The 14,379-nt window shown below is 46.2% G+C and overlaps 1 protein-coding gene across 1 annotated transcript in view; it reads right to left on the bottom strand.

Annotated features, from left to right (window-relative positions):
• Positions 1 to 14,379, bottom strand: part of LOC104510407 (receptor-type tyrosine-protein phosphatase gamma-like) — a gene marked incomplete at its 5' end in the record, with an annotated part of 76,296 nt that overhangs the window by 7,983 nt on the left and 53,934 nt on the right. The window contains 11 exon segments of the mRNA XM_010152644.1: positions 34 to 162; positions 591 to 667; positions 2,346 to 2,439; positions 4,014 to 4,160; positions 4,479 to 4,614; positions 5,600 to 5,762; positions 6,148 to 6,192; positions 6,195 to 6,291; positions 6,524 to 6,658; positions 6,881 to 6,963; positions 8,627 to 8,723. Coding sequence (XP_010150946.1) covers positions 34 to 162; positions 591 to 667; positions 2,346 to 2,439; positions 4,014 to 4,160; positions 4,479 to 4,614; positions 5,600 to 5,762; positions 6,148 to 6,192; positions 6,195 to 6,291; positions 6,524 to 6,658; positions 6,881 to 6,963; positions 8,627 to 8,723 — 1,203 coding nt within the window.

Raw genomic sequence — 14,379 nt, 5'->3', positions numbered from 1 at the left:
GGTTCGGCGCCGGGAGGGACGCGCCTCACTCACCAGGCTCTGGTTGTCCGGCAGCATGACGATGATCTGCGCGTTGTGATCCCAGATCATTCGCCAGAAATCTTTAGTCGTGTGTGGCAGCGGGTGTTGGGTTATGATGAACTCGTTACTCCTGTAGTAGCCCTTTTGCAGCAAAACAAAGCACATGTTTACTTACTGCTTTCAATACCTTTAAAGCATTAATTTCATCTTTGGGGACACATAATGACCCTATTTTATTCTATTCCACACTATTTTCACACAGACCATAATTTTATAACTCCATTTCCATTCTGCAGAGTCCCTGATGTTTGTATTTACTCTAAACCCCAGTATTTATTTGACTCTCTCTCACAGAAACACACATTCCATCTAAACGCATCTTGTAGTTAATTTTTTTAGGCAACAATCTTTAATAAAACACAGTTAATGGCTTTACATTATGGGGAAGGTGTTAAAATCTCATCTGTTAATACACAGCCATTACATACAGAATTAGGACAATTACAGGCATCTGGTATTTAGCACCTTAGAATTGATTTTACTTTGTAATTAGGTGTTGGCTTCCTCACCATGATATAAGAGGCATTAATGTAATCTGTTCCCTTCATTCCAGGCAGCGGTGCCAAGCCCACTCTAGCACGCTCAGCTATAAGACAAAAAACCAGAAAAGATCAGAGCCTGGTCACGGCACCATGCGGAAAGTAAGGATTTCTCCGACGTTAACAAACCAAGCACCGCGCAGCTCCCCGCTCCCGCAGGAGCAGGCCAGCACTTTAACTGCGTTAAAGCATTGCCTGCTAACGCAGGATATAAAAGAGAATGTTGCACAATATTCCCACAAGGACAAAGTAATTTCAGGAATCAAATTTTACTATAGCAAAGATTTTCACAGCAGGCTGAATTACCAAATAACAGTAGAGGCAGTGATAACAGGGGATTTCAGGTAATTCTTGACTGTAGTGTTCCATTTGTCTCCAGCAGCACACAAACCCAGCTGATTTATTTTGTTTTCCCTACCACTCCGTAGCCCAACTGTCGCTCCCTCCTCACAGCTGGATGGTGAGATAACCCCCGGAGACACCCCAATTCCCTAACGGGTAACTGCTAGGGGGGTTAGAAGGTGTGAGCGCCGCCTTCAGCAGCTCTGCTCTCCTCCCTGTCCGCGGGCTGGGCTCAGCAGCATCCTCCGACCCACTGACCGGCTCCAAGAACCAACCCCAGATCATGGCAGCTACGTGACACAAACTGCAAAGTTGTACAATTGCTGCCCTGTGCGCATCTGGGTTTAGGATAAATCCTGATGGCTTCACAGAATCCCAGAACCGTTTGGGTGGAAAGGGACTTACAGACCATCTGGTTCCAAATCCCCTGCCATGGGCAGGGACGCCTTCCACCAGACCAGGTTGCTCTAAGCCTCATCCAGCCTGGCCTTGGACACTTCCAGGGATGGGGCAGCCACAGCTTCTCCGGGCAACCTGTCCCAGTGCTCCCACCCTCTGCGGGAAGAATTCCTTCCTGATGTCCCATCTCACTCTCCCTCCTTTCAATTTAAACCCGTAACTCCTCATCCTGTCACTCCCTTCCCTTGTAAAAAGTCCCCCCAGCTTTCTTGCAGCCCCTTCAGGTACTGGAAGGTGCTATAAGGGCTCCCCGGAGCCGTCTCTTCTCCAGGCTGAACACCCCAACTCTCTCAGCCTTTCTGCAGAAGTTAACAAAACTTCCCATTTTATTAACAAACCTGATGGTGGACCGTATCTGGGCCATTATTACTTTGTGCTAGCATGGCTGTCATCTGTCCTGCGTGTCCTGTACTCTGGCTAACGTGATGGGAATGATGTTGGGCCCGTGCTTGGTCCGGTGCAAATCCGTACTGCTCGACAACCGTGCAGAGATTCCACACGAGTGGCTGTGAACCTGGCCTCGGGCACTAAGTACCCTCAAACCTGGGGAAGGTTCACACGCAGAAATTGCGCAGTAACTGAATTACAAAGAACTTGTGTCAATCGCACTGGGACATCTCACCTGAGCTGGGAGCAGTATCAAAGTAATTCTTTCCGTATTCCATAGATTTATCCCCTACCTAATTATTCCAATTCTTAAGCACTTCAAATTAACATTTCACTTGGACAGTACATCTGGCTGACACTGTAACTATTTTCTTTTGTTCGGTTTCATCAGGCTAATTGTGAAAGACAAGACAGCTTGGTCTGAACAAAAGATTACATTTCTCCTTCCTAGTGGCTATGTCTCTTCATGCATAACGCCGGGAGAATTCAGCACAAAAAGTTATGCGGGCGGTAATCAAATCGAAGATGTGATCTTACATGGCACGACTGATGAGTTCCTGTTCTTCTCTTTGTTGCAGTCTTTCTGAGCACTGAAGCATTCCACGTATTTTGCATTACACTGTGTAACCAGCTGAAAGAGAATAAAGTAGTAAGTCAGTCCTCACAGCGCTCTAAATGAAGAGAGGAGGTTTCTTTGCCAACTCCTGCGAAGATGCATTGGGAGAAGAATAAACTGCATTGTTAAACTTGTTTAAAGTACTCAAGATGCCAATGGAAATCATCCTTTTCATACAACATGTTTAATGGATAAAAAGATCTCTGCAGCTCTCAGCTTCGAAACATCCTGAAAATGAAGTTCGTTCAGAATGTGTTTTCACAGAACACCACGTTCAGTTATCTCTGAGAATATATTTTAAAGACTCGCAGATATGTTCAGTCAGAAGCAGGTCTCCAGGAGGAAAAGCTAGCAAAATAAACCAACAAAACTTTCAGGTTTTCTTCTGAAATAAAAGGCAGATCATTGCCGCAGAATGTCTTTTTCTGCCCGGCCTTTGGGGAACCCACTGCGCCGGCACCTGAGATCCGAGGCTGCGGGTTACGTTCTCTGCTCTGCAAGTTTATTCTGGGCTGCTTACGAGGCCCAGAGAAAAGTCAGGGAGGCAGAAATGTGTGTGAATGTTTGCCCACTGCATGGGGAAACTACTGGAGCAAAGAGGGTGAAGGTGACTTTTTCATCTCCTGCACCTGCAACCCATTGCTCTGGGTAACTTTATTGAAATTTTGTGAGGAGTCACCAGAAAACACCCTCACACAGATAATTTAGTACTCTTTGTAAAAGTGGAACGCTTTTTTTTTTAATATAAGAAATCTTTTTCTCCTGCTGCATTTCACGTGCACGTGTGTGCTCTTGTGCTTGTTGCTTTAATTTAGTAATTGAGCATCTGGAATGTCTTGCCTGATGGAGAAGTACTGAGGCTTCTACAGGTGAATTCAGAGAAGAGCCTGTACTTTTTCTGAATGACTTGGCACCTGGTATAACGTAACAGGACCAGTTCCTTAGGTAGTTATTAAGGGAGTGAGTTAGCTGTGAAAACAGAGGTCATGTATCATCTTCTTATGGTACCTAGTCTCACAAAATATTTGAAAATGCGTTCAAATAAAATGCAATCAGACAATCAGAGGTTTCAAATGGAACTGGGCAAGAAAAATTTACTTTGGCCAGGATGAAAGCAGCTGTGGCATAGCAGGGAAAAGCTCAAGCACGGTTACTAGCAGTGGGAAAGGCGTATTGCGTTTCCTGGTTTTAAACATTTGTAATTCTTTATCCAGTGCTGAAGTAGCAGGTGATGCTCAGAACTGCGTTTCACATCTTTCTCCATACATACGAAGGAGAGTCACAGTTTGGAGGAGCACTTCCAGCCAAGCTAACCACAGACTGAGGAACATCCAAGCCCCCTCGGGAACAGGGAGGCCAACAGCACACTCCAAATCACTGTCCACGTCCCTCTTCTCACCTCTGACATCGAGTGTTAGTGCTGATTTCCAGCAGTGCAGCTAAGACCGTTGAGGACCAAACTTCTCGAGACGCTGTGCTAATCAGGTGTTCTGGTTTGGTTCCTTATCTGCGATAACTGGCAGCAAGGCAGGCCGTACAGGAGAGAGTAGGGAAATTAAGTCCCTCTGGATGGCAGTGATAAGCCTTACCTTGAACTGTTTTTCTAGTCGTGTCTTTCCTCCTATGCCTGGTATGAGGATGCTGTTAACATAACTATGCAGCTGGTTTGCAGATACTTCAGTCTCCTTCCCAAGGATGGCTTCCAACAAGGCATCATGAATAAAAATGTACTGCTCCTAGAAAAACAACAGCATGTCACGTAGGCGCTGGGAACAAACTAAACAGCTGGCTTTAACTGAGGGGCAGAGCACACTGAAGGAAAGGGTGTGCAAAACAAGCCACCCATGCAAACACTGCCAAATCCAGAATAAACATTGATAAAGTGTAGCACATACAACTGAAAAAGTCAAATGCAAAATACGAAGTTTCTGGTACAAAAGGTGCCCAGTGACATATTCAGTTTTTCCAGGGTTGTAACTAAAAAACCCATTTTCTTTTTGATTACAACACAAAAGTGAACATGGCTTGAAATTCAACCCCACTGCGATCTTTACCTCTGTCTGGACGAGGTAGTTGCGCTGTGTCCTGATATGTTTCAGGAAACCCAGGACATTAACTGTGCTTTTGTCTTTTATCTGTTGCAGCATACTGTCTATCACAATGTAGGTACCAGTTCTGCCCACACCAGCGCTACGGGAGACAAAGCAAAACCCATGTAGTACAGCCAGACCAAAGTGCGTGTTCACAACAGCAGAACAGACCTACGCAAACATTCCTGTTCACACACTTTCATTTCCCTGATAGTCCCAACCATGGAAGCTTCTAAACAAAGTATTTTGGGTTTCTGGGAATTTTACCAGGTATATATTTCACGACCTGACACTTGGCTGTCCTGTCTCTACTGCTGTTCTTCCTGGTGTTGGTTAGGAGAAGCCATACAGAGATCCACCCTGTGCCAAACTGCTGCTATCCTGGACCACCCCAGTTGCTCCAGGCTGTGGGGCTGCCCTGGCTGGCTTCTGACTTGAGGTAAGGCTTAAGCTTCAGAGTGGAGCTGAACAACTTATAAATATCTGAAAGGGGGATGTCAAGAGGATGGGGCCAGACTCTTCTCAGTGGTGCCCAGCGACAGGACAAGGGGCAGCAGGCACAGACTGGAACTCAGGGAATTCCATCTCAGCATGAGGAAGAACTTCCTTACTTTGAGGGTTCCAGAGCATGGAACAGACTTCCCAGAGAGGTTGTGGAGTCTCCTCCTCTGAAGAGATTCAAATCCCATTCTTGTCCAACCAGCTCAGGGTGAACCTGCTCTGGCAGGGCGACTGGACTGGATGACCTCCAAAGGTCCCCTCCAGCCCCTGGCATTCTGTGATCCTGCCCTGCCCATGCACTGAACGGGCAGGCTACAAACAAGCTTCGAACACAGAACTGCACAGCCACATCAGTGCAAGGCTCAGCAGCTCCGTATCGTGACACAGGGTTTTGCTGATGCAACTGGGAAGCTTTTGCATTGGATCTGTCTGAAGATGTAGGCAAAGCAAGCTCACGTCTACCTGCACTCCATGGGGCTGCCACGCTCATGTCCTAATAACTCACGGCATTGGCCTTCGCTGGCATGTAAGAGCAGACGCCGCGCACATGCCTGCCACGAGGTCATCCATCGCACCCATCGTACCTGCAGTGCACCACCACTGGTCCCATGTCCGGGGTTCTGGCTGCGGAGGATCTCCTAACGAAGGTTAGCACAGGCAGAGCGTACTCCGGCACACCCATGTCAGGCCACTGAGTGTAGTGATACTGGATAACCGTTCTCTCGTTCTGCCGCCCTTTGGGGTTTCCTTTCTGACCCTGCGTGCAAGGTGTGGGCAGAAAGAAGAGAAAGATCAGGGAGGAGAAGCACAGAAAGATACTCGATCCTACTCGCTTGCCCAGCTGGAAAGTGCTGGGTTCTAACAGAAGAAACCTGCAGCTCTGCCTCCTGCTAGGCAGAGAAGGGAAAAACACAGGTGGTAACAGGTAATAACAGCAATAACTGTGACACCCAAGCAGCAGTGAACTTGAGAAAAAGAAATACAGGCTAAACCTTTCATCAGGTTCCTCATAAACCTGGCTTTGCTTCCATATTTCCCATCCACCTGCTCCTAGCAGTTGGCTATGCAAACGCTCCCGCGTGCCTTGCATCCTACGTGAGCCAGAAGGAATCGGGGTGAGGACAGAAACGGCTTTACTCACCTTTTTCATCTTGGTGTTCCTGACTGTGAAGCGGCGCACGGTGTAGCAGGCATGAACGTTTGTGCTCTTCAGCGTGACGATGATGTTGCCGTACTCCTCGCTGTTCTCCGACGGCCAGTACTGATCGCATTTTCTCTGAACAAAGACAGAGTTGGGTGGGTTGGCTGAGGGCGTGAGATGCTGCTTTGTATTTGTGGTTACAGCTTTTAAACAAGTAAAATCATGGCTAGCTATGTATCCCTCTGTTATGTCAGAGATACATCATACATCAATATATATCACCCCAAAACATTAAAGAGCAAATTCTGCCCAAGTGATTCGGGGAGGTGGTAAGGAGCAGTGGCAAACAAACTAGAAAATCTCTTACTCTTCCTTTTTCAACAAGGTTTGTGATCATGACAATGATTCCAGTATTTTGTTCCCAAATCATCCTCCAGAAATCTTCAAAGGTAGACTTTAAAGGTCCCTGGGTAGCAATGTAGGCTTTTGCTTTGTTGTAACCCTTCAAAAAAAAACATAATGCCAAGTGAGATGAAAGCAATATCATGGCAGACATATTAATATTTTAAAGGTAATAAAGAAAGGTGCCTTTCTCATTCAGCATAGCGAGGAATTTGTAGCAAAATGATCAGGTGAAGCTGGAGAACACGACCACTTCACAAGTGGCAAAAGTTCCTCCTCGTGAAAGGATTCAGAGATAAAGAAAACAATTCGAACAACTTACATCGACATAATTAGCATTAATGTAGTCACTGTGCTTAGAATCTTTTCCTGGTAAAGGCCTTAGCTTCACCCTGCTGTGATCATCTGCAGGAGAAAAAACAGCAGAGAAACATTAAGGAAACAGTGCAGAACTGCAGGGAAACATCCCATTTCCTGGTATTGGAGTAGCCCTTACTAATATACATGGGAGAAATTGGCCTTGGACTGGAGTCAAGGGGAGGTGGGAGTACCTGTTCTTGGTCATCTGCTCAAGGTAGCAGGTCCTCAGGCTTCACAACCCTGAAAGCACGTGGTTTGTGCTGGGACAGCTTCCCTTTAGAGGACACTGGAGCCTCAGGGGCACGATCTCCAGGGTCGTCCACATGCTGCAGTGGGGTTCTGAGAGCCAGGGCATCCACAGGACTGTGTCACACCATGGGGAGCTGCTGGCCCAGCCCTCGCAGCCACACAGCTGCCCTTGCTTGGCCCAGTGCCTGAGCTCAGTATCCTCCGCTCGCTGCCGGGCTCAGACAGCTCTGCTGGCTCTGGGAGCTGAGGGAAGGTCCTCACTCCTTCACCGCCCTCATCACATCAAGGCGGTAAACCTTCGGTCACGCTCCTCTTAGCTCCTCTTTTTGTTCCACCCAAATGCTTGACTTTGGCTTAAATCAGGAAAAACTGCTGTCCTCCTCCTGCTCCCAGGCAGCAGCACCGGGCTGCGTGGTTCTTCCAACACGCGCAGGATGACACGGGGCTAACTTTAAGCACAAAGGATCCGGTTTCAGTTGCCTTCCTCCATCATGAATGCAGAGAGAGGTTCCTCCAGGGGTAAGCTGGAGGATTGGAGTGCCTGCTCTAATTCTCCTCCAATGGTATGTCTCTCTGTGCCCTGAGGGAGCAGACAGCTATGTCTAAATTCAGAGCTGGGACAACTGCAATGAGTCCCCTCGCCCAAGGCCACACAGCCAGTCTTTTACAGGTCTGGGAACTGGTCTGCAGCCGGTACCTTGATGTCTGAGAATCTGTTAGACATGCATTGCCTTCCTAGGCCAAAGCCATTCAAGATAATGTTTACAAACACCGTGAACTCTTTACCAGTGGCTCTCCATCCTTTTTCCTACACTACAGTGACTGCTGCATCTACCCTTCGCTCCCCATCAGAGAAGGATATGGAAAAAGTTACCGCATTTCCGTCCCATCCCCACAATAATCTGCATTCTAGAGCAGCGTCCAGATTTGCGGTTCTCACAGGAATCCAGGCACAGCGGGCACTGTGCTACAAACAGTGCTGTTTGTCCAAGTCCTACACACAGCTGAAGCAGTTTGAAATACAGCAGATATGCTCTGTAAGATTTAGCACCTTTGGGATTATAAGGGAATCCCAGGGATCATCAATAAAACTCTTTGTTCCCCCAAGCACTTCCCTTCAGCCAGTTTTCAGACATTAGCAGGCAGAAGAGCTCTGATCATCGATTTATTCCAGTTAGTCTTCCACAAAACTTTATACCCAACTGATACTTCTAAAACTACACTTGGACTATCAAACTGCAAAATATTTTAAAATAAAAGCTGGAGTGAAATCCTGGCCCCAGAGAAGTCAAACTGGCCACTGCCTCCAGGAGGGAAATGACCTCCCAGCCCCACGTTCACATGTTTATTAATTACTGTGCAATAATAATGTAACTGGGAGCCACCTGCCTTTTCCAGCCACACACAGACACACTGAGGGGAGAGTGCCTCTTCGGGTTGACTCGTTGTGCTTACTTACAGGCCAGGATGTTGATGTATCTGTTCTTGTGCTTGTTGTCGGGGTGGTTGGAATGCTCTGCGGTGATGTTCATGTCGGCCGTACAGCGCTGCACTTCCTGGGCACAAAAAGGATTTGAACGGAAAATGTGTCAGTCCAAAAAATATAAGTTTTATCTCCTTTTGCAACAGCCTACATAAACCAAGTTTAAAATATCGATAGCTCAATTGCCAGATTGAACACAAAGTCCTTCGGCATTGTCCTGTGTGACGTGGTCTGCTGAAACCAAGCCATAGCTGCTCCCAGCAATGCTCCTCTCCACACTTGGTGACAGATGCTCTTTGGGCACCCTGAGGGCTGACTGTCCCCCCTGCCCAGCAGTCCATCATCCCCTGTGATGCCCTGCTCCGTCCCCTCTTGGGAAGGGAAGACAGAGTCCCTCAAGGGCAAGAGCAGCCCATGCAGTGTAAGCAACTAGGCACAAACCCACTTCAACAGCAGCCTTTGGCCGCTGGACAACTTATCAGCTTATCACCTCTCAAAACAGGGTTTCTGACATTTAAGTTTGGCACTGACCTTTTGTTCGTTCTCTGCAGAGAGATGCCTTTTATAAAATATAAATAAAATAGAACTCTGAAGGCAACGGCGAGTGCTTTAAATACCACTGCTCGGACCCTGATTAACAGACCACGATACAGAGAAAAACAAAAAAGGTTGTATCTATGTACATATACATTTACAAAGCATATACATTTACAAAACACCAGGCTTGCCAAGGTGTTCATGAAGCTAGAGATGCAGATTTCTGTCTAGTTGAGGCTGTGGTTAGATACAAACACACTGATTTTTTTTTTAGTTCTTAACCTTTCCCTTACACCATCCAACAACAGAACACAGAGCTACTGAAATGTGGCAACAGAGGGTCTTTTTCCCTATTCCCCTTGGCCAGACTGTCCTAGAGTTACCCCCTTCAGTCTGTCTTGCAAGCTGAATCACTAAAACTCAGGTGCAATACCACCTCCAAGACATATTTTTTTGTTATCTATTTAACCACAATCTTCCTGAAAAATCTAACCCCTCTTTTTACCGCTAACATAGAATCAGAGAATGGTTTGGGTTGGAAGGGACATTAAAGATCATCCAGTTCCAACCCCCTACCGTGGGCAGGGATACCATGAATATTCTTAGTTTGAAAACCACATTTTTGAAAAATATATCAATGCTTGGAGGTTACAAAGTTGAGGAAGAAACTATATCTATTCATATCTTTTGCAAGTCCCAGAAATTGCACCAAACAGAACCGATTTCCCCCAAGGATGCATGGGGAAGTGCCAAATTACTTTGTACTTCAGGCTTTAAAAATAACAGCGTAGAACCTGCCTAAGAGGGAAAGTCATTAGGAGCTCACAGCTGCTACAAAGATCACGAGCTAAGTGACAGAGAAAAATTATCAAGAGAAATGCTATACAAACAGCAGATGTAACCGAGTTCAGCGTAATGCAGACATTTCACAAAGGACTCGCGTAGCAATTTTGATATCTTCCCCAGCATTTACATTTTAAAAGTGCAAAGTACACTAAAACCTTGAACATTTTATAGCTTTTATATCCACATGACACTCCCAAACCACAATTGCTTCTCTCTCTTCCCTCCTTTCCCCTCCATAGGGAGAAACGTACTACGTTCAAGGAGATGAGCTGAGCAAAGACAAAGAGGAATCAAGCAAAACTCTCCGCTGGCCCTAATAGAATTTTCATAGTTCCATTTCTATCACAGAAATAAAAAAAACACATTAAAGTGTGCGCTTCCCCTAATTCTGCCTGTCAGCTCCAGTAAGCAAGGGACTTCTGATTACACAGTGGGCAGGATCAGTTCAGCCTAAGCCATAACTGGAAAGGCAGCATTACTTACAGTGAGGTTGATTTAACATCATTTCCTTTCACCTTTTTTTGCATTAAGAAGCCATGTAACATCCGTGCTGTACCACTGGAGGTCACGCCTAAAAAATAACCCCCCGCTTCCGAACAGCCTCACGTCAAACTCTACATCCCTGCATCACTACAAAATTCTTCTTAGAAGTTATATTAGCCTTGAACCATTTATGACAGATGCTGTAGAATTTAATACAGATGAATCCAATAAGGTTCTTTGGAGAATACTCTAAAAAGTTATAGAATTTAATAGGGAATTACCTCCCTGCTAAGGAATTTTCTCTGACAGTTTAAATACTACATAGTAAATGTATCACTTTCTATTAAATTCTATAGGATTTTTCCACGCAGGAATTGTTGGTGAGGTTAATCATTTTAATTAACCTTTTTATGTTGATGCCGACTATTTTCTCAAGTGTACATGTTCCCAGCTGGCCAATATAAAGTTAATAGAAGAGGAAGATTAAGCTAAGACGGCGGAAAACACAGCAAAGGAAAAGAAGGCCTGACGCTGCGAGAGCTGATCATCTGAAAATGGCTTTTCTTAATGCATAATATTCTAAATGATTTTTAATACTCTGGAAAGCTGCTGTAATGGTGGATTCCTGTGTCTCTGCACGGCGAAGCATAGCGAAAGGAAAAAGAAAAAGCTCCCTGTTGCCAACACGCCTCAACCCTTTGTCTTTTAAAAACCCAACACAGAACAATGGAAGGCTGTTTTGAAGTACCCCCAGCCCAGGACACAACCGATGCTTGGGGACGCTGAGGCTGCCCAACGAGAAGGGGACTGGGGACAGCCTCCAGCTCCACGCTGGCCACTGACGAGGTTTGGCTGTGCTGCACGGACAGGTCAGGCTGAGAGCAGAGGGTGGTTATCCACCCTCTCTTACCCTCCTGGGTTCATCGCTCCGAATTCTAACAGCCAATTACCAAACCACAGGCTCCCCCCAGCAGACAGCAAGGCATAAGTTAACATTCCTTTGTTATTAAAGTCGAAGTGGTTGTCTTTCATCAATGGGCAAAATGCTGCCAGATGACGAGTTGCAGCCTGTTATCTTTGCCTCTGTTCAGAGTATTATTTACCCTCTGGCAGAAGGGGACAGCCTGGTGTTAATAAATATCACCCTGGAGAAAGTTCCAAAAAGTCACCATCCTAATTATGCCATTTTACCACATTTCTGTATGTTACTTATTTACTTTCCTAGCATTTTCTATTGCTTATGCAATGAACACCCTGGGATTTCTAAATCTTACTGGCTATCAAGTCTTTCATTTGCATTTAAAACATCACCGTGATTATACGATCATTATTATAATTTAAGTTTGCAGGGGGGCACCAGGACAGACCTGATCCCAGGCTGCTCATAGCCTAAACACACTCCTCTCCAATTAGCACAAACCCGCTACCTTGGAGTAGGACAGATAGTCCATATCACCACATCCATAATTCATCCACCAACTTCTCAGCTCTAGAGTCTTTTCCTCGGCTTTCCTTAATCCCACTTAGTCTCTTCCACTGATTTTAGCGGTGGCTGGCCAGCACGCTGCTGCTCTTCATGTTTAACTTTGCAGAACACATTACTGCCCAAAGATGAATGGATACAGGCTCTTATTCTGTCCTTTCAACTTATCATTGACAACCCAAGAAACCAAAGTACACGGTTTCAATTGACCGTTAGTTACTGTAAAAAGTGTTCTAGTGTCTGCTATTATGGCTAATTTACCTTTTAATTATATTGTCCATGCTAATGCTAATTGGAATTTGATACACCCAGGTTTAATGACCCGATTTCATTGCCTTTCTGAAACAAGTTACAGATTAGTTTCTTCTAAACTTCAAAGAATTTCCATTTAAGTGTAAAATCAAACTGCTCCAGCGTCTTGCTGGCGATGTAAGGTTCTGAGCAAGAATTTTTGCTACAGTGACTGAGCAGGAAGTCTGTCTCTCGATTTGGCCTTACGCGGTGCTGCTGTTGTTTCCCATTACTCCAGGCTGATGTCCTAGCAGGGGCCGAACTGTGAAAGCCTATGAATAGCAATGAGGGGGAAGCATGAACAAAGAAAGGATCCTAACCTGAAGGACTAAATTAGAGAAGATCCATAGCGATGTTTTCATACTGATATGTTTCATGAAAGCAGCTACTTCATCCCCCCCAAAAATAATTTTTGATCTATTATTTTAATCCCACAGTAGAGAATTCTCTGGTAGTGCTCTCGCTGTTAGTTTTCTCACAGCAAGCATGAAGACGGCATACCCACGGAGGCAGCCGACAGTATTTGAAGACATCCCACAGGAACAGTGTAGATTTTGGCGATAGTTTAGCCCTGGTATAAACTCTCCAACAGCACTCAAGAGAGAGGTGAGCTGGGGACAGCCTTGAAAGGGGTGGAAAACAAACAAACCAAAAGGACTCCACACAGGAATAACGTGGAGGAATCCTGAATAGATAGCTAAGAATTCCTGTAAGTGTGAGAGGAGGGGATGGTGGAGCACCGTTGGCTTGTGGTACCCTGCCGTCGACAGGCAGGGGGGTGGCAGAGCCTGACTGGAACCCTGCGCTGACCGTGCAGGGCTGCGATCCTCCGAGCACGGCTTCCAGGCAGAACCTGGGGCATGGCTGCGGTGCTATGGGCAGTAACAGAAAGCCCAGACACCTGATCTTCTTCTACTGCTTCTCTTCGACTTCATCGCTTAATTCACCGTGCCGGTTTCTTAGGGTAGGTCAAGCGGTGAGGTAAGACTCACGAACTCCGGGAAGACCCTCTTCTGCAGCAATCCTTCCTCCTCCGGCTCCGCAGTGCTGCTTCCCGCTGGTTTCAGCACAGCAACGCACAGGCTGAGAACACCTCTAATTATGGCAATTTTGGGCCAGGGTTATAAAACCTTTCCCAGCGCAGTAATGTCTGCTAGCAGCACGCTTTTGAAATGGCATCTTTCTCCTGCCAAATTCCTTGGTGTAGATGCAGCTCTAAGCATGTGCCTGGTGTAAGCTGTGTCTAATCTGGAAGGGATGCCAGTGTAACTACACAGTGTTTTTAGTGCCTCAAGAAATGTGCAAAGTGCAGCGTTATCTGTCTTCAATGCAGCCGTTCGCTAGAGAGTAACATTCCGAGGTCACCGGTTAAAAAGAGCTGCTGACCCCTGCCCCGAGCAGCAGCAACCACGAGAATAACGTTAGCAAATCCCTGCCACATCGCTGAAGATACAGATTTATGTTATTTTCTTACATTTCAGGACATTTAGAAGAAGGTGCCACTGGAGTATAAAGATATTTTCAATTTATGTGATGAGGGAGCTAGACAGCCTGCCTCCACGTTCAGCGAGCCCGCTCGGACTCCAAATTGGCAATGAATCATTACTCACACGGCCACCGGCAGGAGAGGTCTGCAGAGATTGCATTCACCCACTCTCATCGCTCCCGCAGCAGCGCTAACCAGCCCGCCCCAGAATTCGGGAGGAGGCGAATAAAACTGCCTGGTCTCAGAAATCCAAATACTGCATTAGAGGATGAAAATTCACAGTTGGCTTTGGGATCGGAGGGTGATTTCTTGCCTTAGTGTTCCTTTCTTAGAGAAAAGGACACGACTACTCAAAAAACTTACGGTGTTATTCCAGTGACTGGCCAGGGGGAGGGAGTGAAAAGCTTTACCATGGGAGGTGGCACTTCACACTCTTCTTGGTACGTGAATTGGGAGGGCACATGCCCTGTACAGACAGGCTACCAGGGGAATAGAAGGTGACAAACGTGACATCAGTTTTTAAAAGGAGACCCAGAGGGGATTTCAGGCACTACAGCCCACTAAATCTGACTTCCCTGTGGGGCAAACTGCTAGACGCTGCAG

Source organism: Eurypyga helias, unplaced genomic scaffold, assembly GCF_000690775.1.
Source record: "Eurypyga helias isolate BGI_N326 unplaced genomic scaffold, ASM69077v1 scaffold9915, whole genome shotgun sequence".
Taxonomy (NCBI): domain Eukaryota; kingdom Metazoa; phylum Chordata; class Aves; order Eurypygiformes; family Eurypygidae; genus Eurypyga; species Eurypyga helias.
The sequence above is the reverse complement of the archived record's forward strand: the minus strand, read 5'-3'. Positions and strand labels throughout refer to the sequence as shown.